The sequence below is a fragment of the Bombina bombina genome, chromosome 4 (genome assembly GCF_027579735.1).
Source record: "Bombina bombina isolate aBomBom1 chromosome 4, aBomBom1.pri, whole genome shotgun sequence".
Lineage (NCBI taxonomy): Eukaryota > Metazoa > Chordata > Amphibia > Anura > Bombinatoridae > Bombina > Bombina bombina.
Window position 1 is genome coordinate 1,112,416,695 of NC_069502.1, and position 23,273 is coordinate 1,112,439,967.

The window sequence follows — 23,273 nt, forward strand, 5'->3', positions numbered from 1 at the left end:
GTATTTATTTTAACTAGGTACAATAGCTATTAAATAGTTAATAACTATTTAATTGCTACCTAGTTAAAATAATTACCAAATTACCTGTAAAATAAATAAATAAGTTACCATTACACTTAACACTACCCTATCAATAAATTAATTAAATAAACTACAAATATCTAAACTAAAATACAATTAAATACACTAAACTATATTACAAAAAAAAACAAAATTACAAAAAATAAAAAAAGATTACAAGGATTTTAAGCTAATTACACCTAATCTAAGCCCCCTAATAAAACAAAAAAGCCCCCCAAAATAATAAAATTTCCCTACCCTAAACTAAATTTAAAAAGTAATCAACTCTATTACCAGCCCTTAAAAGGGCCTTTTGCAGGGCATTGCCCCAAAGTAATCAGCTCTTTTACCTGTAAAAAAAAAAGAACAACCCCCCCATTACAACCCACCACCCACACACCCCTACTCTAAAACCCACCCGATCCCCCTTTAAAAAAACCTAAGTCTAACCCCCAAGTGGTTCTTACCTGTCCTGAAGACCGGCGGAGAAGGTTCTGTTCCAGGCGGAGAAGTCTTCTTCCAAGCGGCAACATCTTCTTCTTCCAGGAACCAGCTGGCCCGGAGCGGAGGAGTTGAAGACCGATGACCGCGGAGCTGAAGACCATCCACTCTGAAACTGAAGACCAGCGATGCTGGAACTGAAGATTAGTGACGCTGGAACTGAAGACCGGAGCCATGGAGCGTAGAGGTTTCCACGCTTGCGCCGAAACCTGCGCCGTGTATCGGATCGCACCCTTGATTCTTTTGCTTCTTCTGAGGCTGTTTTTGGGAGAAAGGTTCTTCAAGCAGTGGTGCCTTCCGTTTAGGTCTCTGTCTTGTCCCTCCCTTTCATCCGTGTCCTGTAGCTTTGGTATTGTATCCCACAAGTAAGGATGAAATCCGTGGACTCGTCGTATCTTGTAGAAGAAAAGGAAATTTATGCTTACCTGATAAATTGATTTCTTCTATGATAAGACGAGTCCACTGCCCTCCCTGTCATTTTAAGACAGATTATATTTTATTTTTACAACTTCAGTCACCTCTGCACCTTTAGCTTTTCCTTTCTCTTCCTAAACCTTCGGTCGAATGACTGGGGGTGGAGGGAAGGGAGGAGCTTTATATACAGCTCTGCTGTGGTGCTCTTTGCCACTTCCTTTTAGCAGGAGGTTAATATCCCACAAGTAAGGATGAAATCCGTGGACTCGTCGTATCGTAGAAGAAATCAATTTATCAGGTAAAGCATAAATTTCCTTTTTAAAGAACTTTTTAATTTACTGCTATTATCAAATTTTCTTTGTTCTCCTGGTATCTTTATTTGAAAAATCAGGAATGAAAGCTTTGGAGCCGGCCTGTTTTTGGTTCAGTACCCTGGATAGTGCTTGCTGATTGGTGCCTACATTTATCCATCCAATCAGCAAGCGCAACCCAGGTTCTGAACCTAAAATGGGCCGGCTCCAAAGCTTTTATTCCTGCTTTTTCAAATAAAGATACCAAGAAAACAAAGAAAAAATTATCATAGGAGTGAATTAGAAGGTTGCTTAAAATTGCATGCTCTGTCTGAATCTTGAAAGAAAACAAATGGGTTACATATCCCTTTAAAGCAGGGGTGGGCAGACTTTTGTAAGGCAAGAACTACCTCTAATTGTATTGCAATGGACGTGGTCACCTAACTAAAAAAAAAAAAACACCAGTCTTAATAACAATAATTACAATAATGTGTTTATTCAAAAAACACAAAGAATAGACCAGCACACACTGTGTAACCGGGTGCAATATAGGACCTGCTGGCTGAAAATTGTATTTTTGGCACAAATAGGAGGACCTGCAGGCTGAAAGTTTATTTCTTTCATGTAATTAGCAATTTCCCAAACCTCAAAATGCCTACAAATACACCCCTCACCACACCCACAAATCAGTTTTACAAACTTTGCCTCCTATGGAGGTGGTGAAGTAAGTTTGTGCTAGATTCTACGTTGATATGCGCTCCGCAGCAGGTTGGAGCCCGGTTTTCCTCTCAGCGTGCAGTGAATGTCAGAGGGATGTGAGGAGAGTATTGCCTATTTGAATTCAATGATCTCCTTCTACGGGTCTATTTCATAGGTTCTCTGTTATCGGTCGTAGAGATTCATCTCTTACCTCCCTTTTCAGATCGACGATATACTCTTATATATACCATTACCTCTACTGATTTTCGTTTCAGTACTGGTTTGGCTTTCTACAACTTGTAGATGAGTGTCCTGGGGTAAGTAAGTCTTATTTTCTGTGACACTCTAAGCTATGGTTGGGCACTTTTTTATAAAGTTCTAAATATATGTATTCAAACATTTATTTGCCTTGACTCAGGATGTTCAACGTTCCTTATTTCAGACAGTCAGTTTCATATTTGGGATAATGCATATGAATAAATCAATTTTTTCTTACCTTAAAATTTGACTTTTTTCCCTGTGGGCTGTTAGGCTCGCGGGGGCTGAAAATGCTTCATTTTATTGCGTCATTCTTGGCGCGGACTTTTTTGGCGCAAACATTTTTTCTGTTTCCGGCGTCATACGTGTCGCCGGAAGTTGCGTCATTTTTGACGTTTTTTTGCGACAAAAGTGTCGGCGTTCCGGATGTGGCGTCATTTTTGGCGCCAAAAGCATTTAGACGCCAAATAATGTGGGCGTCTTTTTTGCCGCTAAAAAAATATGGGCGTCACTATTGTCTCCACATTATTTAAGTCTCATTATTTATTGCTTCTGGTTGCTAGAAGCTTGTTCACTGGCATTTTTTCCCATTCCTGAAACTGTCATTTAAGGAATTTGATCAATTTTGCTTTATATGTTGTTTTTTCTATTACATATTGCAAGATGTCCCACGTTAACACTGAGTCAGAAGATACTTCTGGAAAATCGCTGCCTGGTGCTGGATCTACCAAAGCTAAGTGTATCTGCTGTAAACTTATGGTATCTGTTCCTCCAGCTGTTGTTTGTACTGATTGTCATGACAAACTTGTTAATGCAGATAATATTTCCTTTAGTACTGTTACATTACCTGTTGCTGTTCCGTCAACATCTAATGCTCAGAGTGTTCCTGATAACATAAGAGATTTTGTTTCTAAATCCATTAAGAAGGCTATGTCTGTTATTCCTCCTTCTAGTAAACGTAAAAAGTCTTTTAAAACTTCTCATTTTTCAGATGAATTTTTAAATGAACATCATCATTCTGATTCTGATAATGGTTCTTCTGGTTCAGAGGATTCTGTCTCAGAGGTTGATGCTGATAAATCTTCATATTTATTTAAAATGGAATTTATTCGTTCTTTACTTAAAGAAGTCCTAATTGCATTAGAAATAGAGGATTCTAGTCCTCTTGATACTAAATCTAAACGTTTAGATAAGGTTTTTAAATCTCCTGTAGTTATTCCAGAAGTTTTTCCTGTCCCTGATGCTATTTCTCTACCGTTTGGCCTAGCAACAGCTCCAAGAATTTTTACAAAGGTTCTCGGTGCCCTTCTGTCTGTAATCAGAGAACAGGGTATTGTGGTATTTCCTTATTTGGACGATATCTTGGTACTTGCTCAGTCTTCACATTTAGCAGAATCTCATACGAATCGACTTGTGTTGTTTCTTCAAGATCATGGTTGGAGGATCAATTTACCAAAAAGTTCATTGATTCCTCAGACAAGGGTAACCTTTTTAGGTTTCCAGATAGATTCAGTGTCCATGACTCTGTCTTTGACAGACAAGAGACGTCTAAAATTGATATCAGCTTGTCGAAACCTTCAGTCACAATCATTCCCTTCGGTAGCCTTATGCATGGAAATTCTAGGTCTTATGACTGCTGCATCGGACGCGATCCCCTTTGCTCGTTTTCACATGCGACCTCTTCAGCTCTGTATGCTGAACCAGTGGTGCAGGGATTACACAAAGATATCTCAATATCTTTAAAACCGATTGTACGACACTCTCTGACGTGGTGGACAGATCACCATTGTTTAGTTCAGGGGGCTTCTTTTGTTCTTCCGACCTGGACTGTAATTTCAACAGATGCAAGTCTTACAGGTTGGGGAGCTGTGTGGGGGTCTCTGACAGCACAAGGGGTTTGGGAATCTCAGGAGGTGAGATTACCGATCAATATTTTGGAACTCCGTGCAATTTTCAGAGCTCTTCAGTCATGGCCTCTTCTAAAGAGAGAATCGTTCATTTGTTTTCAGACAGACAATGTCACAACTGTGGCATACATCAATCATCAAGGAGGGACTCACAGTCCTCTGGCTATGAAAGAAGTATCTCGAATTCTGGTATGGGCGGAATCCAGCTCCTGTCTAGTTTCTGCAGTTCATATCCCAGGTATAGACAATTGGGAAGTGGATTATCTCAGTCGCCAAACGTTACATCCGGGCGAATGGTCTCTTCACCCAGAGGTATTTCTTCAGATTGTTCAAATGTGGGGACTTCCAGAAATAGATCTGATGGCCTCTCATCTAAACAAGAAACTTCCCAGGTATCTGTCCAGATCCAGGGATCCTCAAGCGGAAGCAGTGGATGCATTGTCACTTCCTTGGAAGTATCATCCTGCCTATATCTTTCCGCCTCTAGTTCTTCTTCCAAGAGTAATCTCCAAGATTCTGAAGGAATGCTCGTTTGTTCTGCTGGTAGCTTCAGCATGGCCTCACAGGTTTTGGTATGCGGATCTTGTCCGGATGGCCTCTTGCCAACCGTTGACTCTTCCGTTAAGACCAGACCTTCTGTCGCAAGGTCCTTTTTTCCATCAGGATCTCAAATCCTTAAATTTAAAGGTGTGGAGATTGAATGCTTGATTCTTAGTCAAAGAGGTTTCTCTGACTCTGTGATTAATACTATGTTACAGGCTCGTAAATCCGTATCTAGGGAGATATATTATAGAGTCTGGAAGACTTATATTTCTTGGTGTCTTTCTCATCATTTTTCCTGGCATTCTTTTAGAATTCCGAGAATTTTACAGTTTCTTCAGGATGGTTTGGATAAAGGTTTGTCTGCAAGTTCCTTGAAAGGACAAATCTCTGCTCTTTCTGTTCTTTTTCACAGAAAGATTGCTAATCTTCCTGATATTCATTGTTTTGTACAAGCTTTGGTTCGTATAAAACCTGTCATTAAGTCAATTTCTCCTCCTTGGAGTTTGAATTTGGTTCTGGGGGCTCTTCAAGCTCCTCCGTTTGAACCTATGCATTCATTGGACATTAAATTACTTTCTTGGAAAGTTTTGTTCCTTTTGGCCATCTCTTCTGCCAGAAGAGTTTCTGAATTATCTGCTCTTTCTTGTGAGTCTCCTTTTCTGATTTTTCACCCGGATAAGGCGGTGTTGCGAACTTCTTTTAAATTTTTACCTAAGGTTGTGAATTCTAACAACATTAGTAGAGAAATTGTGGTTCCTTCATTATGTCCTAATCCTAAGAATTCTAAGGAGAAATCATTGCATTCTTTGGATGTAGTTAGAGCTTTGAAATATTATGTTGAAGCTACTAAGAATTTCAGAAAGACTTCTAGTCTATTTGTTATCTTTTCCGGTTCTAGGAAAGGTCAGAAGGCCTCTGCCATTTCTTTGGCATCTTGGTTGAAATCTTTAATTCATCATGCTTATGTCGAGTCGGGTAAAACTCCGCCTCAAAGGATTACAGCTCATTCTACTAGGTCAGTTTCTACTTCCTGGGCGTTTAGGAATGAAGCTTTGGTTGATCAGATTTGCAAAGCAGCAACTTGGTCTGCATACTTTTACTAAATTCTACCATTTTGATGTTTTTTCTTCTTCTGAAGCTGTTTTTGGTAGAAAAGTACTTCAGGCAGCTGTTTCAGTTTGAATCTTCTGCTTATATTTTCAGTTTTTTTCTTTATAAGATTTAAACTTTATTTTTGGGTGTGGATTTTTTTCAGCGGAATTGGCTGTCTTTATTTTATCCCTCTCTAGTGACTCTTGCGTGGAAGATCCACATCTTGGGTAGTCATTATCCCATACGTCACTAGCTCATGGACTCTTGCTAATTACATGAAAGAAAACATAATTTATGTAAGAACTTACCTGATAAATTCATTTCTTTCATATTAGCAAGAGTCCATGAGGCCCACCCTTTTTTGTGGTGGTTATGATTTTTTTGTATAAAGCACAATTATTCCAATTCCTTATATTTATGCTTCGCACTTTTTTCTTATCACCCCACTTCTTGGCTATTTGTTAAACTGATTTGCGGGTGTGGTGAGGGGTGTATTTGTAGGCATTTTGAGGTTTGGGAAACTTTGCCCCTCCTGGTAGGAATGTATATCCCATACGTCACTAGCTCATGGACTCTTGCTAATATGAAAGAAATGAATTTATCAGGTAAGTTCTTACATAAATTATGTTTTTTGACACAAATAGGACCTGCTGGCTGAAAATTTTATTTTTGACAGAAATAATACAGCTTTAAAAATTAGCAGTGCAGTTTAATAACAAATACAGCCCACTCTGTCTTTACTTACTGCGAGAGCTCTCTCTTTACGTCACGCTGGGACCATCAAGCAACCTTATCTGTGTAATGCTCTTGCGTATGATAAGTAGTCTCACAATCAAGATGGCTCGAGACTCATTCTACAAAGTAACTTTATTGGCTGGATGCCATGTCTGGTTGATTAGGGGGCAGGTCCTGTAACCAAAGCTGGGGCAGCGAGTTCAGCTACAGCTGCGTCGCGTATGCTGAAGTACAGTGCCCATACTGCCATCATAGACTCAGAGTCATAGCTGATTTCAAAAGTCTGAATAAGAGAAAGATTTCTCACACATCTATGGTGGTGAGGCTCTTCACTCAGAATCTAGATTCTCTCTCTTATTACGCAGAGTTTTGAAATCTTACAGACGGTCACCTGAAAATTCACTCACGGTCCACCGGTAGACCACAATCTACCTCTTGCCCACCCCTGTTTTAAAGGGACATGAAACCCAAGAAATGGTTTACTATCCCTTTAAGGGTGAAAGTATTTCAGCATTTAGTGTTTTGGGAGACATACCGTAGGTTCCATATATTATTATTTTTTTACAGTGTATAAAATGATTTAGCTAATAATTTGTTTTATCATAGTAATGATTTTTAGATTCATACGGCTAGATTTAGAGTTTGGCGTTAGCCGTCAAAAGCAGGGTCCTAACGCTGCTTTTTACCGCCCGCTGGTATTTAGAGTCAGGCAGGAAAGGGTCTAACGCTCACTTCCTTACCGCGACTCCAGGCTACCGCAGATCCCCTTATGCCAATTTCGTAACCTATCTTTTCAATGGGATCTGCCTAACGTTGGTATTTGGAGTCTTGGAAGAAGTGAGCGGTAGACCCTCTACCGACAAGACTCCTACCGACAAAAAAAGTCAGTAGTTAAGAGCTTTATGGGCTAACGCGTGAATATAAAGCTCTTAACTACTGTGCTACAAAGTACACTAACACCCATAAACTACCTATGTACCCCTAAACCGATGCCCCCCCCACATCGCCGCCACTATAATAAAAATTTTTAACCCCTAATCTGCCGACCGGACACCGCCGCCACCCACATTATACCTATGAACCCCTAATCTGCTGCCCCTAACATCGCCGACCCCTATATTATATTTATTAACCCCTAATCTGCCCCCCCAACGTTGCCGATACCTTACCTACACTTATTAACCCCTAATCTGCTGACCGGACCTCGTCGCCACTATAATAACTGTATTAACCCCTAAACCGCCGCACTCCCGCCTCGCAAACAATATAATAAATAGTATTAACCCCTAATCTGCTCTCCCTAACATCGCCGCCACCTACCTACAATTATTAACCCCTAATCTCCTGCCCGCATTGTCGCCGCTACTATAATAAAATTATTAACCCCTAAACCTAACCCTAACACCCTCCTAACTTAAATATCATTTTAATTAAACGAAATAATATTCCTAAAATTAAATAAATTATTCCTATTTAAAACTAAATACTTACCTAGAAAATAAACCCTAATATAGCTACAATATAACTAATAGTTACATTGTAGCTATTTTAGGATTTATATTTATTTTACAGGCAACTTTGTATTTATTTTAACTAGGTAGAATAGCTATTAAATAGTTAAGAACTATTTAATAGCTACCTAGTTAAAATAAGTACAAAATTACCTGTAAAATAAATCCTAACCTAAGTTACAAATACACCTAACACTACACTATCATTAAATTAATTAAATAAATTACCTACAATTAGCTAAACTAAAATACAATAAAATAAACTATTCTATAATACAAAAACAAACAAACAAACACTAAATTTAAAAAAAAAAAAAATTACAAGAGGTTTAAACTTATTACACCTAATCTAAGCCCCCTAATAAAATAAAAAATCCCCCCAAAATAAAAAAAATGCCCTACCCTATTCTAAACTACAAAAGTAGTAATCAGCTCTTTTACCAGCCCTTAAAAGGGCTTTTTGTGGGGCATTGCCCCCAAAGTAATCAGCTCTTTTACCTGAAAATAAAAATGCAATACCCCCCCAACATTACAACCCACCACCCACAGACCCCTGCTCTAACCCACCCAAACCCCCCTTAAAAAAACCTATTGCTAACCCCCTGAAGATCATCCTACCTTGAGTCGTCTCCACCCAGCCAAGCCGAATTCTTCATCCAAGGTGTGCAGAGGAGGTCCTTCATCCGGTAGAAGTCTTCATCCAAGCGGGGCAACAAGAGGTCCTCCATCCGGTAGAAGTGTTCATCCAGGCGGCGTCTTCAATCTTCATCCATCCGGAGCGGAGCCATCTTCAAAGGAGCCGACGCAGAGCCATCCTCTTCAACCGACGACTTCCCGGCGAATGAAGGTTCCTTTAAGGGACGTCATCCAAGATGGCGTCCCTTCAATTCCGATTGGCTGATAGGATTCTATCAGCCAATCAGAATTAAGGTCGAAAAAATCAGATTGAAGTTCAATCCGATTGGCTGATCCAATCAGCCAATCGTATTGAGCTTGCATTCTATTGGCTATTCTATTGGCTGTTCTGGGTGGGTTAGAGTAGGGGTATGTGGGTGGTATTGTATTTTTATTTTCAGGTAAAAGAGCTGATTACTTTGGGGCAATGCCCCGCAAAAAGCCCTTTTAAGGGCTGGTAAAAGAGCTGATTACTTTTGTAATTTAGAATAGGGTAGGGCATTTTTTTTATTTTGGGGGGATTTTTTATTTTATTAGGGGGCTTAGATTAGGTGTAATTAGTTTAAACCTCTTGTAATTTTTTTTTATATTTTGTAATTTAGTGTTGTTGTTTTTTTGCATTATAGAATAGTTTATTTTATTGTATTTTAGTTTAGCTAATTGTAGGTAATTTATTTAATTAATTTAATGATAGTGTAGTGTTAGGTGTATTTGTAACTTAGGTTAGGATTTATTTTACAGGTAATTTTGTACTTATTTTAACTAGGTAGCTATTAAATAGTTCTTAACTATTTAATAGCTATTCTACCTAGTTAAAATAAATACAAAGTTGCCTGTAAAATAAATATAAATCCTAAAATAGCTACAATGTAATTATTAGTTATATTGTAGCTATATTAGGGTTTATTTTCTAGGTAAGTATTTAGTTTTAAATAGGATTCATTTATTTAAGGAATATTATTTAGTTTAATTTAAATTATATTTATGTTAGGGGGGTGTTAGGGTTAGGGTTAGAGTTAGGTTTAGGGGTTAATAACTTTATTATAGTAGCGGCGACGTTGCGGGCGGGAGATTAGGGGTTAACAATTGTAGGTAGGTGGCGGCGATGTTAGGGAGGGCAGATTAGGAGTTAATACTATTTATTATAAATAAAGGAGTATCCGTGATCACAAGGATCACTGGACTCCTATAGGAGGCGCTAAAGCTCAAAGTGGGTAAATATCTAAAAAGGTATATATTAAGTTATAAATAGACCATGTATAAATCTCTATAAAAATATATATAAAAACATAAAATATTGATAAAACGTGTACAATACGCTGCTATGGACTAGCCAGATATGAAAAGAAGTTCGACAGGTGTCCACAAAAGTCCAATAGCTTGAAAGGCAGCTCTCTGTCTTCACCCGAAGGGATGATAAACTTCTATGATGGAAAGACAAAAACAAAAACAGAGGCGCCACATGTGTAGATCAATAGGGACCAACAAATCCAAAAATGAATAGATACAGGGTACTCACAAAGGTGACGACACTCTATTATGCCAATAGGAGCGGGCTGGTGTTCAACAGCGTACCAGCTAGCTGTGTGAAGGGATCACCACCAGATAAGACAGCACTAGAATCCTATGGTATCGGATCAATGATCATCAATCCCAATGGCAATGGTTCCCTCAGGCTGGAACTGCAAGTTGAATGGGGAGAAGGGCTGAACTACCCTTGGGTTACTGTTACGGAGACTATCACACCAACCACCAGACTTATATAAAAGTTAAAATCAGTATTTTATTATACAAAATAAAAATACCAAAAGTATAACAAATTTACAGCTGGATGTGTGAGAATAGAACTCCTGACAAAGTACAGAGTCGTTGATCCGATGCCATAGGATTCTTGTGCGGTCTTATCTGGTGGGGATCCCTTCACACAGCTAGCTGGTACGCTGTTGAACACCAGCCCGCTCCTATTGGCATAATAGAGTGCCGTCACCTTTGTGAGTACCCTGTATCTATTAATTTTTGGATTTGTTGGCCCCTATTGATCTACATATGTGGCGCCTCTGTTTTTGTTTTTGTCTTTCCATCATACTATTTATTATAGTGTTTGCGAGGCGGGAGTGCGGCGGTTTAGGCGTTAATACATTTATTATAGTGGCAGCGAGGTCCGGTCGGCAGATTAGGGGTTAATAAGTATAGTTAGGTAGCGGCGACATTGAGGGGGGCAGATTAAGGGTTAATAAATATAATGTAGGGGTCGGCGATGTCAGGGGCAGCAGATTAGGGGTTCATAGGGATAATGTAGGTGGCGGCGGTGTCCGGAGTGGAAGATTAGGGGTTAATAGTATAATGCAGGTGTCAGCGATAGCGGGGACGGCAGATTAGGGGTTAATAAGTGTAAGGTTAGGGGTGTTTAGAATCAGGGTTCATGTTAGGGTGTTAGGTGCAGACTTAGAAACTGTTTCCCCATAGGAAACAATGGGGCTGCGTTAGGAGCTGAACGCTGCTTTTTTACAGGTGTTAGGTTTTTTTTCAGCCCAAACTGCCCCATTGTTTCCTAGGGGGATATTGTGCATGAGCACGTTTTTCCAGCTTACCGCTACCGTAAGCAACGCTGGTATTAAGGATTGAAGTGGAGCTAAATTAGGCTCAACGCACCCTTTTCTAAGCCTAACACAGCCACTCAGACAACTCTAAATACCAGCGTTGTCTTAAGGGTGCGCTGGAAAAAAAAGCAGCGTTAGCTACGCGGGTTTTTACCGACAAAACTCTAAATCTAGGCGTTAGAATGCATTTCAGAGATTTAAAGGGACATGAAACACAAAATTTTTCTTTCATGATTCAGATAGAGAATACAATTTTAAACAACTTTCCAATTTACTTCTATTTGTTTAATTTGCTTCCTTCTCTTGTTATCCTTTGCTGAAAGGTTTATTTAGGTAAGCTTATGAGCAGCAGAGAACCTAGGTTCTAACTGTTGATTGGTGGCTGCATATATATATCGATTGTGATTGGCTCACCCATGTGTTCAGTTAGACACCAGTAGTGCATTGCTGCTACTTCAACAAATGATACCAAAAGAATTAAGCAAATTTGATAATATAAGTGAATTAGAAAGTTGTTTAAAATTTTTATTCTCTATCTGAATCATGAAAGAATTTTTTTGGGTTTCATGTCCCTTTAAATATGATTATATTATTACCTAAATTCCAGGGCACACTCATTCACTTCCCATTGTCATACATGATATAATTAGGTTAATTTTACATAAGTTTATTTGCAACTGGTCTTTTATGGAATGGAATCTTGTCATAAACCAAGGACTATACATGTTAAAAAATAATAATTCTATCTTATGTGACCCAAGATCCTTGAACTATTTAGCTACTTAGCTATTCCTTTTTGCAGCGTTCTGTTTTCTAATGATATAACATAGGGAAGTAGATATGTACTGATTCATTAGGCACTGATGAGAGGTACCCAGAAACCAGTTTTATATAAACCAGTTAACATGTGGGACAGTATTCATTGGAAGAAGTGTGAAGTAAACTGAATCAATATTTATTTCTTTATTTAGGCAGAATCCTGTATTCAACCTATCAAGGTTGCTCTAGGTAGAAGAGAATACCAAAGTTTACAACATCGCCACCATTCTCAGCGCGCTAAATGTCGTCCACCAAAAGGCATGTTTATTTCCAAAGAAGATGTTGTAGCAGTGTCTTGTAGTCCTAACGCAGCCAACACCATTCTACGACAATTGGACATGGAGCTGATCTCATTAAAGCGTCAGGTAGTTCACTATTAATAAGTTCTTTTTTTTTATGTATTTGTACCACTTGTGTTTTACGAATGTGTGATTTTTGGGCAAGTGGTAATACCGCAATGAGCTAGTTTTAAAAAAATAATTATTTTTTTTATGAATTAGATTTACTGATACTAAAGGAGCATGAAAGTTTAAATATAAACCTCTGTATGCCAGTTACAATAACCAATAACACGTAGGAACTTGAATATTCATTCATCAAAAATAAGGCTGTGGTGCTATGTATAGTATTGCAACTTATGTACTAATTAGTCATGCAAAGGATACATATGGATCTTTTGTAGTCCTATGACTAATAGTATATATTCTGTATGCCAGTACTGTAAGTTACTTGTTGTATAGCCATCACTTTAACCCCTTAAGGACCAGTCGCTGGGCTTTCTATGGGGCTTAACCACACTATTCTAGAAGGCCTGCTGGAGGGAGGTCCTAATAGCGTACATTGTGGTCATAAAAGAAATAAAAAAAGAATGTACCTGGTGCTGTGCTTCTATAGATGCAGTAGTTTATTATGGCTACTACATGCCCCTTAATTTCAGTAAATGTATCATACTACCCATGCTGGGTTATTTTAATTTAGGATGACATTTCAAGAGCCAGGACTTTCAGGTACATAATACTGATATGCCAAATCGCTTGAAAGTGACGCAGCATAACGGTAAAAAGATGACATGAAAATAACACCTTAACATCGCTATGTAAAAAAGGAAGATATTTTGCCTCAAACTTTCTTCAGCTCACCAGAGTAAGTGCTATGTGAACAGTTATATTTTTGCTGCTTTCCAGCTGCAAGTTTAAAAAAAAAAAAAAATCAGCATCAGCAGTGTTTAGGTAATGCATTGCTTTGCTGTGATCTCATGAGTTTTAACTGAAATCTTATGAGATTTGATAGTAAACTTCCTTGAACTAAATAGGCAAAAACATGACTGTGCCTGCACTTGCCAAATGCACACTCTCTTGCAAGTCATGGGACTAGCATCCTGATTGACTGCTTAAAGTCTCTTTACAGTTGGGTGTAAATACTTGGGAAATTGTTAGGTAAATATCTTCCTTTTTTACATAGGGATGTTCAGGTGTGGTTTTTAATCAGCTTTTTACAGCTATGCTACATCATTTTCAAGTGCTTCAACATTTGGGTATCATGTCCCTTTAAAAAATTAATATCTAACTAAGGATCATCTACATATTTTTAAGACTTTGGGGCCTGATGATCTATACCTCTCAAGGTCAGACGTGGTTTTTCACACTGACCCTTGCAGGGGCTGCCCTGGTGGAATTATTCTAGAAATTAAATCCTGCAACCCACAAATATGTCACATTATGCTGCTTTCTGCGTATAGTATCTTAAAATCGCCTATATATTTGTATGCATGTGTTTCTCTATTAGAGTGTATCTTTTCATTTGTGAGAGAAAAACATTGAGAACTGTAGGACTGAAATGCTTAGATAATTACGCTGAAATTTGAGAGTAAATTTCATACACGCTTATGGAATGCACATGTTCAGCCCATGTTATAAGTACAAAGCGTGAATGTTGTTTTATCATAAGTACACATTTGTATGTGTTTTTGCACATCCAGTTTGCTTAAATTACGATTTACGCACCTCTTCTTTTTTTTTTTTTTTTTTAAAGGTTCAGAATGCTAAACAGGTTAACAGTGCACTTAAACAGAAGCTAGAAGGCGGCATAGAAGAATTCAAACCACCTGAGGTAACCCTAACCAGCAAATGTACTGTCTAGAACAGCAGATGATATGTTATTATTGTGACATTTTCAGTGTATTGCACAGCTGACATTTTTGTGTTCATGTCATCACAACTTTTACAGTCAAATCAAAAAGTAAACGCCCGCTGGACTACAGAGGAACAGCTTCTTGCAGTGCAAGGTTTGTTGAGAATAATATTCTATGTGCCCCTTTATATTATCAATCACGTTTGTTGTCAGTCATTCTGAACAGTGGATACAGAAATTACCCAGATAATTTGACACCAATGAAAAATAAATCATAATAAATCTACCCTAAAATAAAATATGCATTAAAGGCTAGATTAAAAGTGACGCGGTAATGTTAGAGCAGGACACGATAAGCAATATTGCTATTACGCTAACACGCATATTACAAGTTGAATGTAAACGCTCAAGTGCTACCAAACAAAATTGCGCTCAAAGTATTAGCGCACTTCAAGACTTAGTGTAAAGTGTAAGGGTTAAAGAAAAGAAAAAAAGTTTACCAAACATATCAAAATAAACTATTACACTTAAATATACATTTTTTTCATAGAAATATTAATACTTTTTTTTTTTATAAGGGTTTAAAAGGACATGGTATATGGCAAGGTAATTAACTGGAAAGGGCTATAATGTATATACATATGTCTAATTATGAGTGTGTATATGTGTATAGATCTCTCTCTCTCTCTCTCTCTCTCTTTAACTATATATATATATATATATATATATATATATATATATATATATATATTAGTGAGTCAAAAAAGAATTTGACGTTTCGGGGCTTAAACAGACCCCTTCATCAGAATCTATAGATAGATATACTGTGTGTGTGTGTGTATATATATAATATACACATATATATATATATATATATATATATATATATATATACACCTCTTAGGAAGATAGAGTTCTATATAATGTAATAAGAACCATAGAAGGACATGGCTGCTCAGGATAACACATACCTGTATTTGTTTTAAGTGTGTATAATATTAACATGCTGTTAACATCACATGTAAATAGTTAAGCCATCAATAGGTGTCACCTCTAAAGTGCTTTATAGTGTATATAAAAGGTATAACATGAATTACCAGATAAAGGTCATTAAATGGCGATATGTCCCTTTAAGATATAGTAACAAGGGATGTGTAACAAGGTAACAGAATTTGTATTTAAACGCCACTAGGAGTGGTAACATCATACATCTGACGAAGCCTCAAGTCCAACCCAATAAGGGGAGGGGCGAAACTCGTAATGCGGGGATTGTAACTTTGCAACGTGGAGAACGCCATCAGGCGAAGCGGCTCTGATTGTACCTGTTCACTACATTCATCCCTACCCAAGTTTAGCAAGTGAAGATCGGCATTGGCATCACAGAAACATAGGATCATGGAGGTAATTTGCAGCAGGATGGAATCCACCCCGTGAATCAAGAAAGATGAAGGTAAGCCATGGAGTTTAAGTCTTGCAACCGGTAGTATCCCATCAGCATTGTTTGCATTATACTGCTCAGCTGGAAGTCTTTTCTCAGTCCTGTCTGGCATATAGGAGACCGGACTTATATCTTGCTACCGGAGCGTGTCTTTACACTCAAGTGCCCGGATGGCAGCAGAGTAAAGGGACGGTACCAGTTCTATTTTACCGGTGTGTGTGTGTTTTTACACCATGAGCCCGGATCATAATATGGACTGTTTGCTAGCCAGCTTTGTAACATGCTAGCATGTAGGGGGTGATGTTTGTCTTTTTGATATTGTGACGTACTATTATCTGGTTCACCTATTATCTGGTATATAATATTTGTAATTTTGTGAAGGCAGACCCGGTGTCTTTATCACCTCTTTAATAAATGCTTGGTTTAATGTGTTATCCTGTGCAGCCGTGCCCTTTCTTGGTTCTTATTACATTATATAGAACTCTGTCTTCCTAAGAGTTATATATTTATTTGGGACTGTTAGCATGAAGAGTGCCCCCTTCCCCAGTATTTTTTATATATAGATAGATATAACTTTTAAAATTATTGGGAGGCAAAAAGTTTAAAATCCTCCACTATGCACAAAATGTAGAGAGCGTAACTCATTGTAGACCATTAATAAATCTCAACAAGTCAGAAGGCTTGCTTTTCCCACAGAAAACTTCTTGATACATTATTTTCAATGCAGCTAAGGATTCTGTGTAAGACATGCAAATAAGGTTTACAATGACTCACTTTTTTCAACCTACTCCCAACTGATGAGTGGCAAAAGCCACAAAACAGCTGTACTGGGATGGTCTAAATCACTGTACTAACACTAGTTTAGCTTAAAAGCTTTGTGTACAGCAATTATATGGAATAAAGGTAGTGTGTGTGTGTGTATGTGTATATATATATATATATATATATATATATATATATATATAATTTCTCTTGTTAAGTGTAGTCAGTCCACGGGTCATCCATTACTTATGGGATTATATCTCTCCCCAACAGGAAGTTGCAAGAGGATCACCCAAGCAGAGCTGCTATATAGCTCCTCCCCTCACATGTCATATCCAGTCATTCTCTTGCAAGTCTCAACAAAGGAGGTTGTGAGAGGAGACAGGAGTTTTTTACTTAATTCTTCAATCAAAAGTTTGTTATTTTAAAATGGCACCGGAGTGTGCTGTTTTTTCTCTCAGGCAGTATTTAGAAGAAGATCTGCCTGCGTTTTCTATGATCTTAGCAGACGTAACTAAGATCCACTGGCTGTTCTCGCGCATTCTGAGGAGGGGTAACTTCAGAAAGGGGAATAGCATGCGGGGTCCTCCTCAAATGAGGTATGTGCAGTATAATATTTTCTAGGAATGGAATTGACTAAGAAAACACTGCCGTTACCCATATGATGTAAGTACAGCCTTTAATGCAGTAGTAGCGACTGGTATCAGGCTGTTAAATGTATGCGCAGTTGAGTTATTTTCTAGGGACTAGAATTTGACTGAGAAAATACTGTTAATACTGAAATAAATGTATAAGCCTTAACTGCAGTAGAAGCGACTGGTAGCAGGCTTAGTGATAACTTTACATAACACTGGAAAAGTTGTTTTTAAAACGTTTACTGGCATGTTATTCGTTTTGTGAGGTACTTTGGTGATAAATCTTTTTGGGCATGATTTTTTTCCACATGGCTAACGTTTATTTCTGCATAGAAACCGTTGTAACAGGTCTCCCACTGTTGTAATATGAGTGGGAGGGGCCTTTTTTAGCGCCTTGTTGCGCAGATAAAATTCTAGCACAGTCTTCCTGCCTTTTCCTCCTTGATCCAGGACGTCTCCAGAGAGCTCAGGGGTCTTCAAAATTCAATTTTGAGGGAGGTAATCAGTCACAGCAGACCTGTGACAGTGAGTTTGACTGTGAGAAAAACGTTAAATCTAAACTTGATTATCCGGTTGTGGGTATTGAGGGGTTAATCATCCGTTTGCTAGTGGGTGCAATCCTCTGCTAAATTCATACATTTATTGTTAAAATTGTTGGCTATAACTGAATTAGTTCATTGTTATTTCAACTGTGACAGTTTTTTTGTGTTTTTAAAAGCGCTGCTGCGTTTTTTCATATTGCTTGTAAATTCACTGACAGTTTCTTTCCAAGCTTGCTAGCCTTCATTGCTAGTCTGTTAAACATGTCTGATACAGATGAATCTACTTGTTCATTATGTTTAAAAGCCAATGTGGAGCCCAATAGAAATTTGTGTACCAATTGTATTGATGTTACTTTAAATAAAAGTCAGTCTTTACCGGTAAAGAAATTATCACCAGACATCGAGGGGGAAGTTATGCCGTCTAACTCTCCTCACGTGTCAGTACCTTCGCCTCCCGCTCAGGAGGTGCGTGAGATTGTGGCGCCAAGTACATCAAGGCCCTTACAAATCACTTTGCATGATATGGCTAATGTTATGAAAGAAGTATTATCTAATTTGCCTGAGTTAAGAGGCAAGCGCGATAGCTCTGAGTTTAGGACAGAGCGCGCTGATGACACGAGAGCCATGTCCGATACTGCGTCACAATTTGCAGAACATGAGGACGGAGAGCTTCATTCTGTGGGTGACGGATCTGATCCGGGGAGACCGGATTCAGAAATTTCAAATTTTAAATTTAAGCTTGAGAACCTCCGTGTATTGCTAGGGGAGGTGTTAGCGGCTCAGAATGATTGCGACACGGTGGCAATCCCAGAGAAATTATGTAGGCTGGATAAATACTATGCGGTACCGGTGTGTACTGACTTTTTTCCTATACCTAAAAGGCTTACAGAGATTATTAGCAAGGAGTGGGATAGACCCGGTGTGCCTTTTTCCCCTCCTCCGATATTTAGAAAAATGTTCCCAATAGACGCCACCACACGAGACTTATGGCAGACGGTCCCTAAGGTGGAGGGAGCAGTTTCTACTTTAGCCAAGCGTACCACTATCCCGGTGGAGGATAGTTGTGCTTTCTCAGATCCAATGGATAAAAAATTAGAAGGTTACCTTAAGAAAATGTTTGTTCAACAAGGTTTTATATTACAGCCCCTTGCATGCATTGCGCCAGTCACTGCTGCGGCGGCATTCTGGTTTGAGTCTCTGGAAGAGGCTATTCGCACAGCTCCATTGGATGAGATTATGAACAAGCTTAAAGCCCTTAAGCTAGCTAATGCATTTGTTTCGGATGCCGTGGTGCATTTAACCAAACTAACGGCTAAGAACTCCGGATTCGCCATCCAGGCGCGCAGAGCGCTATGGCTTAAATCCTGGTCAGCAGATGTAACTTCTAAATCTAAATTGCTTAATATTCCTTTCAAAGGACAAACCTTATTCGGGCCCGGCTTGAAAGAAATTATTGCTGACATTACTGGAGGTAAGGGTCACTCCCTTCCTCAGGACAGGGCCAAATCAAAGGCCAGACAGTCTAATTTTCGTGCCTTTCGTAATTTCAAGGCAGGAGCAGCATCAACTTCCTCCGCCCCAAAACAGGAAGGGACTGCTACTTGTTACAGACAGGGTTGGAAGGGCAACCAGTCTTGGAACAAGGGCAAGCAGGCCAGAAAACCTGCTGCTGCCCCTAAGACAGCATGAAGTAAGGGCCCCCTGTCCGGAAACGGATCTAGTGGGGGGCAGACTTTCTCTCTTTGCCCAAGCTTGGGCAAGAGATGTCCAGGATCCCTGGGCGTTGGAGATCATATCTCAGGGATATCTTCTGGACTTCAAAGTTTCTCCTCCACAAGGGAGATTTCATCTTTCAAGATTATCAGCAAACCAAATAAAGAAAGAGGCGTTTCTACGCTGTGTACAAGACCTCTTATTAATGGGGGTGATCCACCCAGTTCCGCGGTCGGAACAAGGGCAAGGATTTTATTCAAATCTGTTTGTGGTTCCCAAGAAAGAGGGAACCTTCAGACCAATCTTGGACTTAAAGATCCTAAACAAGTTCCTAAGAGTTCCATCATTCAAAATGGAAACTATTCGAACCATCCTACCCATGATCCAAGAGGGTCAGTACATGACCACAGTGGACTTAAAGGATGCCTACCTTCACATACCGATTCACAAGGATCATTATCGGTATCTAAGATTTGCCTTCCTAGACAGGCATTACCAGTTTGTAGCTCTTCCCTTCGGGTTAGCTACAGCCCCAAGAATCTTTACAAAGGTTCTGGGCTCACTTCTGGCGGTACTAAGACCGCGAGGCATAGCGGTGGCTCCGTACCTAGACGACATTCTGATACAAGCATCAAGTTTTCAAACTGCCAAGTCTCATACAGAGATAGTTCTGGCATTTCTGAGGTCGCATGGGTGGAAGGTGAACGTGGAAAAGAGTTCTCTATTACTACTCACAAGGGTTCCCTTCTTAGGGACTCTTATAGATTCTGTAGAGATGAAGATTTACCTGACGGAGGCCAGGTTATCAAAAGTTCTAAATGCTTGCCGTGCCCTTCATTCCATTCCACACCCGCCAGTAGCCCGGTGCATGGAAGTAATCAGCTTAATGGTAGCAGCAATGGACATAGTACCATTTGCGCGCCTGCATCTCAGACCGCTGCAATTATGCATGCTCAGTCAGTGGAATGGGGATTACTCAGATTTGTCCCCTCTAATAAATCTGGATAAAGAGACCAGGGATTCTCTTCTCTGGTGGCTTTCTCGACTCCATCTGTCCAAAGGGATGACCTTTTGCAGGCCAGATTGGACGATTGTAACAACAGATGCCAGCCTTCTAGGTTGGGGCGCAGTCTGGAACTCCCTGAAGGCTCAGGGATCGTGGACTCAGGAGGAGAAACTCCTCCCAATAAATATTCTGGAATTAAGAGCGATATTCAATGCTCTTCTAGCTTGGCCTCAGTTGGCAACACTGAGGTTCATCAGATTTCAGTCGGACAATATCACGACTGTGGCTTACATCAACCATCAAGGGGGAACCAGGAGTTCCCTAGCGATGTTGGAAGTATCAAAGATAATTCGCTGGGCAGAGTCCAACTCTTGCCACCTGTCGGCGATCTATATCCCAGGCGTGGAGAACTGGGAGGCGGACTTCCTAAGTCGTCAGACTTTTCATCCGGGGGAGTGGAAACTTCATCCTGAGGTCTTTGCTCAACTAATTCATCGTTGGGGCAAACCGGAACTGGATCTCATGGCTTCTCGACAGAATGCCAAATTTCCTTGCTACGGATCCAGATCCAGGGACCCGGGAGCGGCGCTGATAGATGCTCTAGCAGCCCCTTGGGGTTTCAACATGGCTTATGTGTTTCCACCATTTCCGCTGCTTCCTCGGCTGATTGCCAAGATCAAACAGGAGAGAGCATCGGTGATTCTGATAACACCTGCGTGGCCACGCAGGACCTGGTATGCAGATCTAGTGGGCATGTTGTCCTGTCCACCATGGTCTCTACCTCTGCGACAGGACCTTCTAATTCAGGGTCCTTTCAACCATCCAGATCTAGTTTCTCTGAGGCTGACTGCTTGGAGATTGAACGCTTGATTCTATCAAAGCGTGGCTTCTCGGAGTCAGTTATTGATACCTTAATACAGGCTCGGAAACCTGTTACCAGAAAAATTTACCATAAAATATGGCGTAAATACTTATATTGGTGTGAATCCAAGAGTTACTCATGGAGTAAAGTTAGGATTCCTAGGATTTTGTCCTTTCTACAAGAGGGTTTAGAAAAGGGTTTATCTGCTAGTTCATTAAAGGGACAGATTTCTGCTCTGTCTATTCTGTTACACAAACGTCTGGCAGATGTTCCAGACGTTCAGGCTTTTTGTCAGGCTTTGGCTAGGATTAAGCCTGTGTTTAAGACTGTTGCTCCGCCGTGGAGCTTAAACTTAGTTCTTAAAGTTCTTCAAGGTGTTCCGTTTGAACCCCTCCATTCCATTGATATTAAGCTGTTATCTTGGAAAGTTCTGTTTTTGATGGCTATTTCCTCGTCTCGAAGAGTCTCTGAGTTATCTGCCCTACACTGTGATTCTCCTTATCTGATTTTCCATTCAGACAAGGTAGTTCTGCGTACTAAACCTGGGTTTTTACCTAAGGTGGTTTCTAACAGGAATATCAATCAAGAGATTGTTGTTCCATCATTATGTCCTAACCCTTCTTCAAAGAAGGAACGACTTTTGCATAATCTGGATGTAGTCCGTGCCCTGAATTTCTATTTACAGGCAACTAAAGATTTTCGTCAAACGTCTTCCCTGTTTGTCGTTTACTCGGGACAGAGAAGAGGTCAAAAGGCTTCGGCTACCTCTCTCTTTTTTTGGCTTCGTAGCATAATACGTTTAGCCTATGAGACTGCTGGACAGCAGCCTCCTGAAAGAATTACAGCTCATTCCACTAGAGCTGTGGCTTCCACCTGGGCCTTTAAAAATGAGGCCTCTGTTGAACAGATTTGCAAGGCTGCAACTTGGTCTTCACTTCACACTTTTTCAAAATTTTACAAATTTGACACTTTTGCTTCTTCGGAGACTATTTTTGGGAGAAAGGTGCTTCAGGCAGTGGTTCCTTCCGTTTAAAGTTCCTGCCTTGTCCCTCCCATCATCCGTGTACTTTAGCTTTGGTATTGGTATCCCATAAGTAATGGATGACCCGTGGACTGACTACACTTAACAAGAGAAAACATAATTTATGCTTACCTGATAAATTTATTTATCTTGTAGTGTAGTCAGTCCACGGCCCGCCCTGTCTTTTAAGGCAGACCTAAATTTTAGTTAAACTCCAGTCACCACTGCACCCTATGGTTTCTCCTTTCTCGTTTTGTTTCGGTCGAATGACTGGATATGACATGTGAGGGGAGGAGCTATATAGCAGCTCTGCTTGGGTGATCCTCTTGCAACTTCCTGTTGGGGAGAGATATAATCCCATAAGTAATGGATGACCCGTGGACTGACTACACTACAAGAGAAATAAATTTATCAGGTAAGCATAAATTATGTTTTTGCCATATTGCTTCTTTATGGGAGGACACTCTGACGTGTGTGTGTGTGTGTGTGTGTGTGTGTATGTATATATATATATATAATATATATATATATATATATATATATATACACATATGTGTGAGTGTGTGTATATACATACATACGTACGTATATATATGTATATATACATGTAGAAGGTGTAGTAGCACTCCAGCTTCAAATAGCTCCATTGAGCTCTCCTTGCCCCGGGTGCATTTCAAGAGTATAGATAAAGCAGCAAAGAGGAAGTCACTCACAGGGTCTTGCAAAAAGATAAAGTATTTATTTTGACGTTTCGGGTGTTACCCCTTTCTCAAAAAACAGCACAGTGTTAAACAGTATACTTACCCCCCTTAAATACCCCTGCACAGCAAACAATCAGTGTTGTAAACACCCTGGCACCCGGAAGTAAAACCACGTCACATGACACAAGGTCAAGCCCCGTTGGCATAGCAACCAGAAGCTCAGTAGTGTAAACCAAGTGAAAGTTAAAAACATAGTTAAAGTTAAAAACACAAGCAAAACAGATTGTTAGGAGCAATATACAAATACAAACATGGGTTTAAGCAAAAATGTTAACAACCAAACAAGCAGTATTATATTT

At 39.6% G+C, this 23,273-nt stretch overlaps 1 protein-coding gene across 5 annotated transcripts in view; it reads left to right on the plus strand.

The window, feature by feature from the left end:
- Positions 1-23,273, plus strand: part of RCOR3 (REST corepressor 3) — a 271,152-nt gene that overhangs the window by 167,753 nt on the left and 80,126 nt on the right. For all 5 annotated transcript variants that reach the window (XM_053712390.1, XM_053712394.1, XM_053712392.1 and 2 more), the window contains 3 exons: positions 12,257-12,469; positions 14,136-14,213; positions 14,331-14,388. In XM_053712390.1, the coding sequence (XP_053568365.1) occupies positions 12,257-12,469; positions 14,136-14,213; positions 14,331-14,388 (349 nt within the window). The remainder of the gene's footprint in view (positions 1-12,256; positions 12,470-14,135; positions 14,214-14,330; positions 14,389-23,273) is intronic.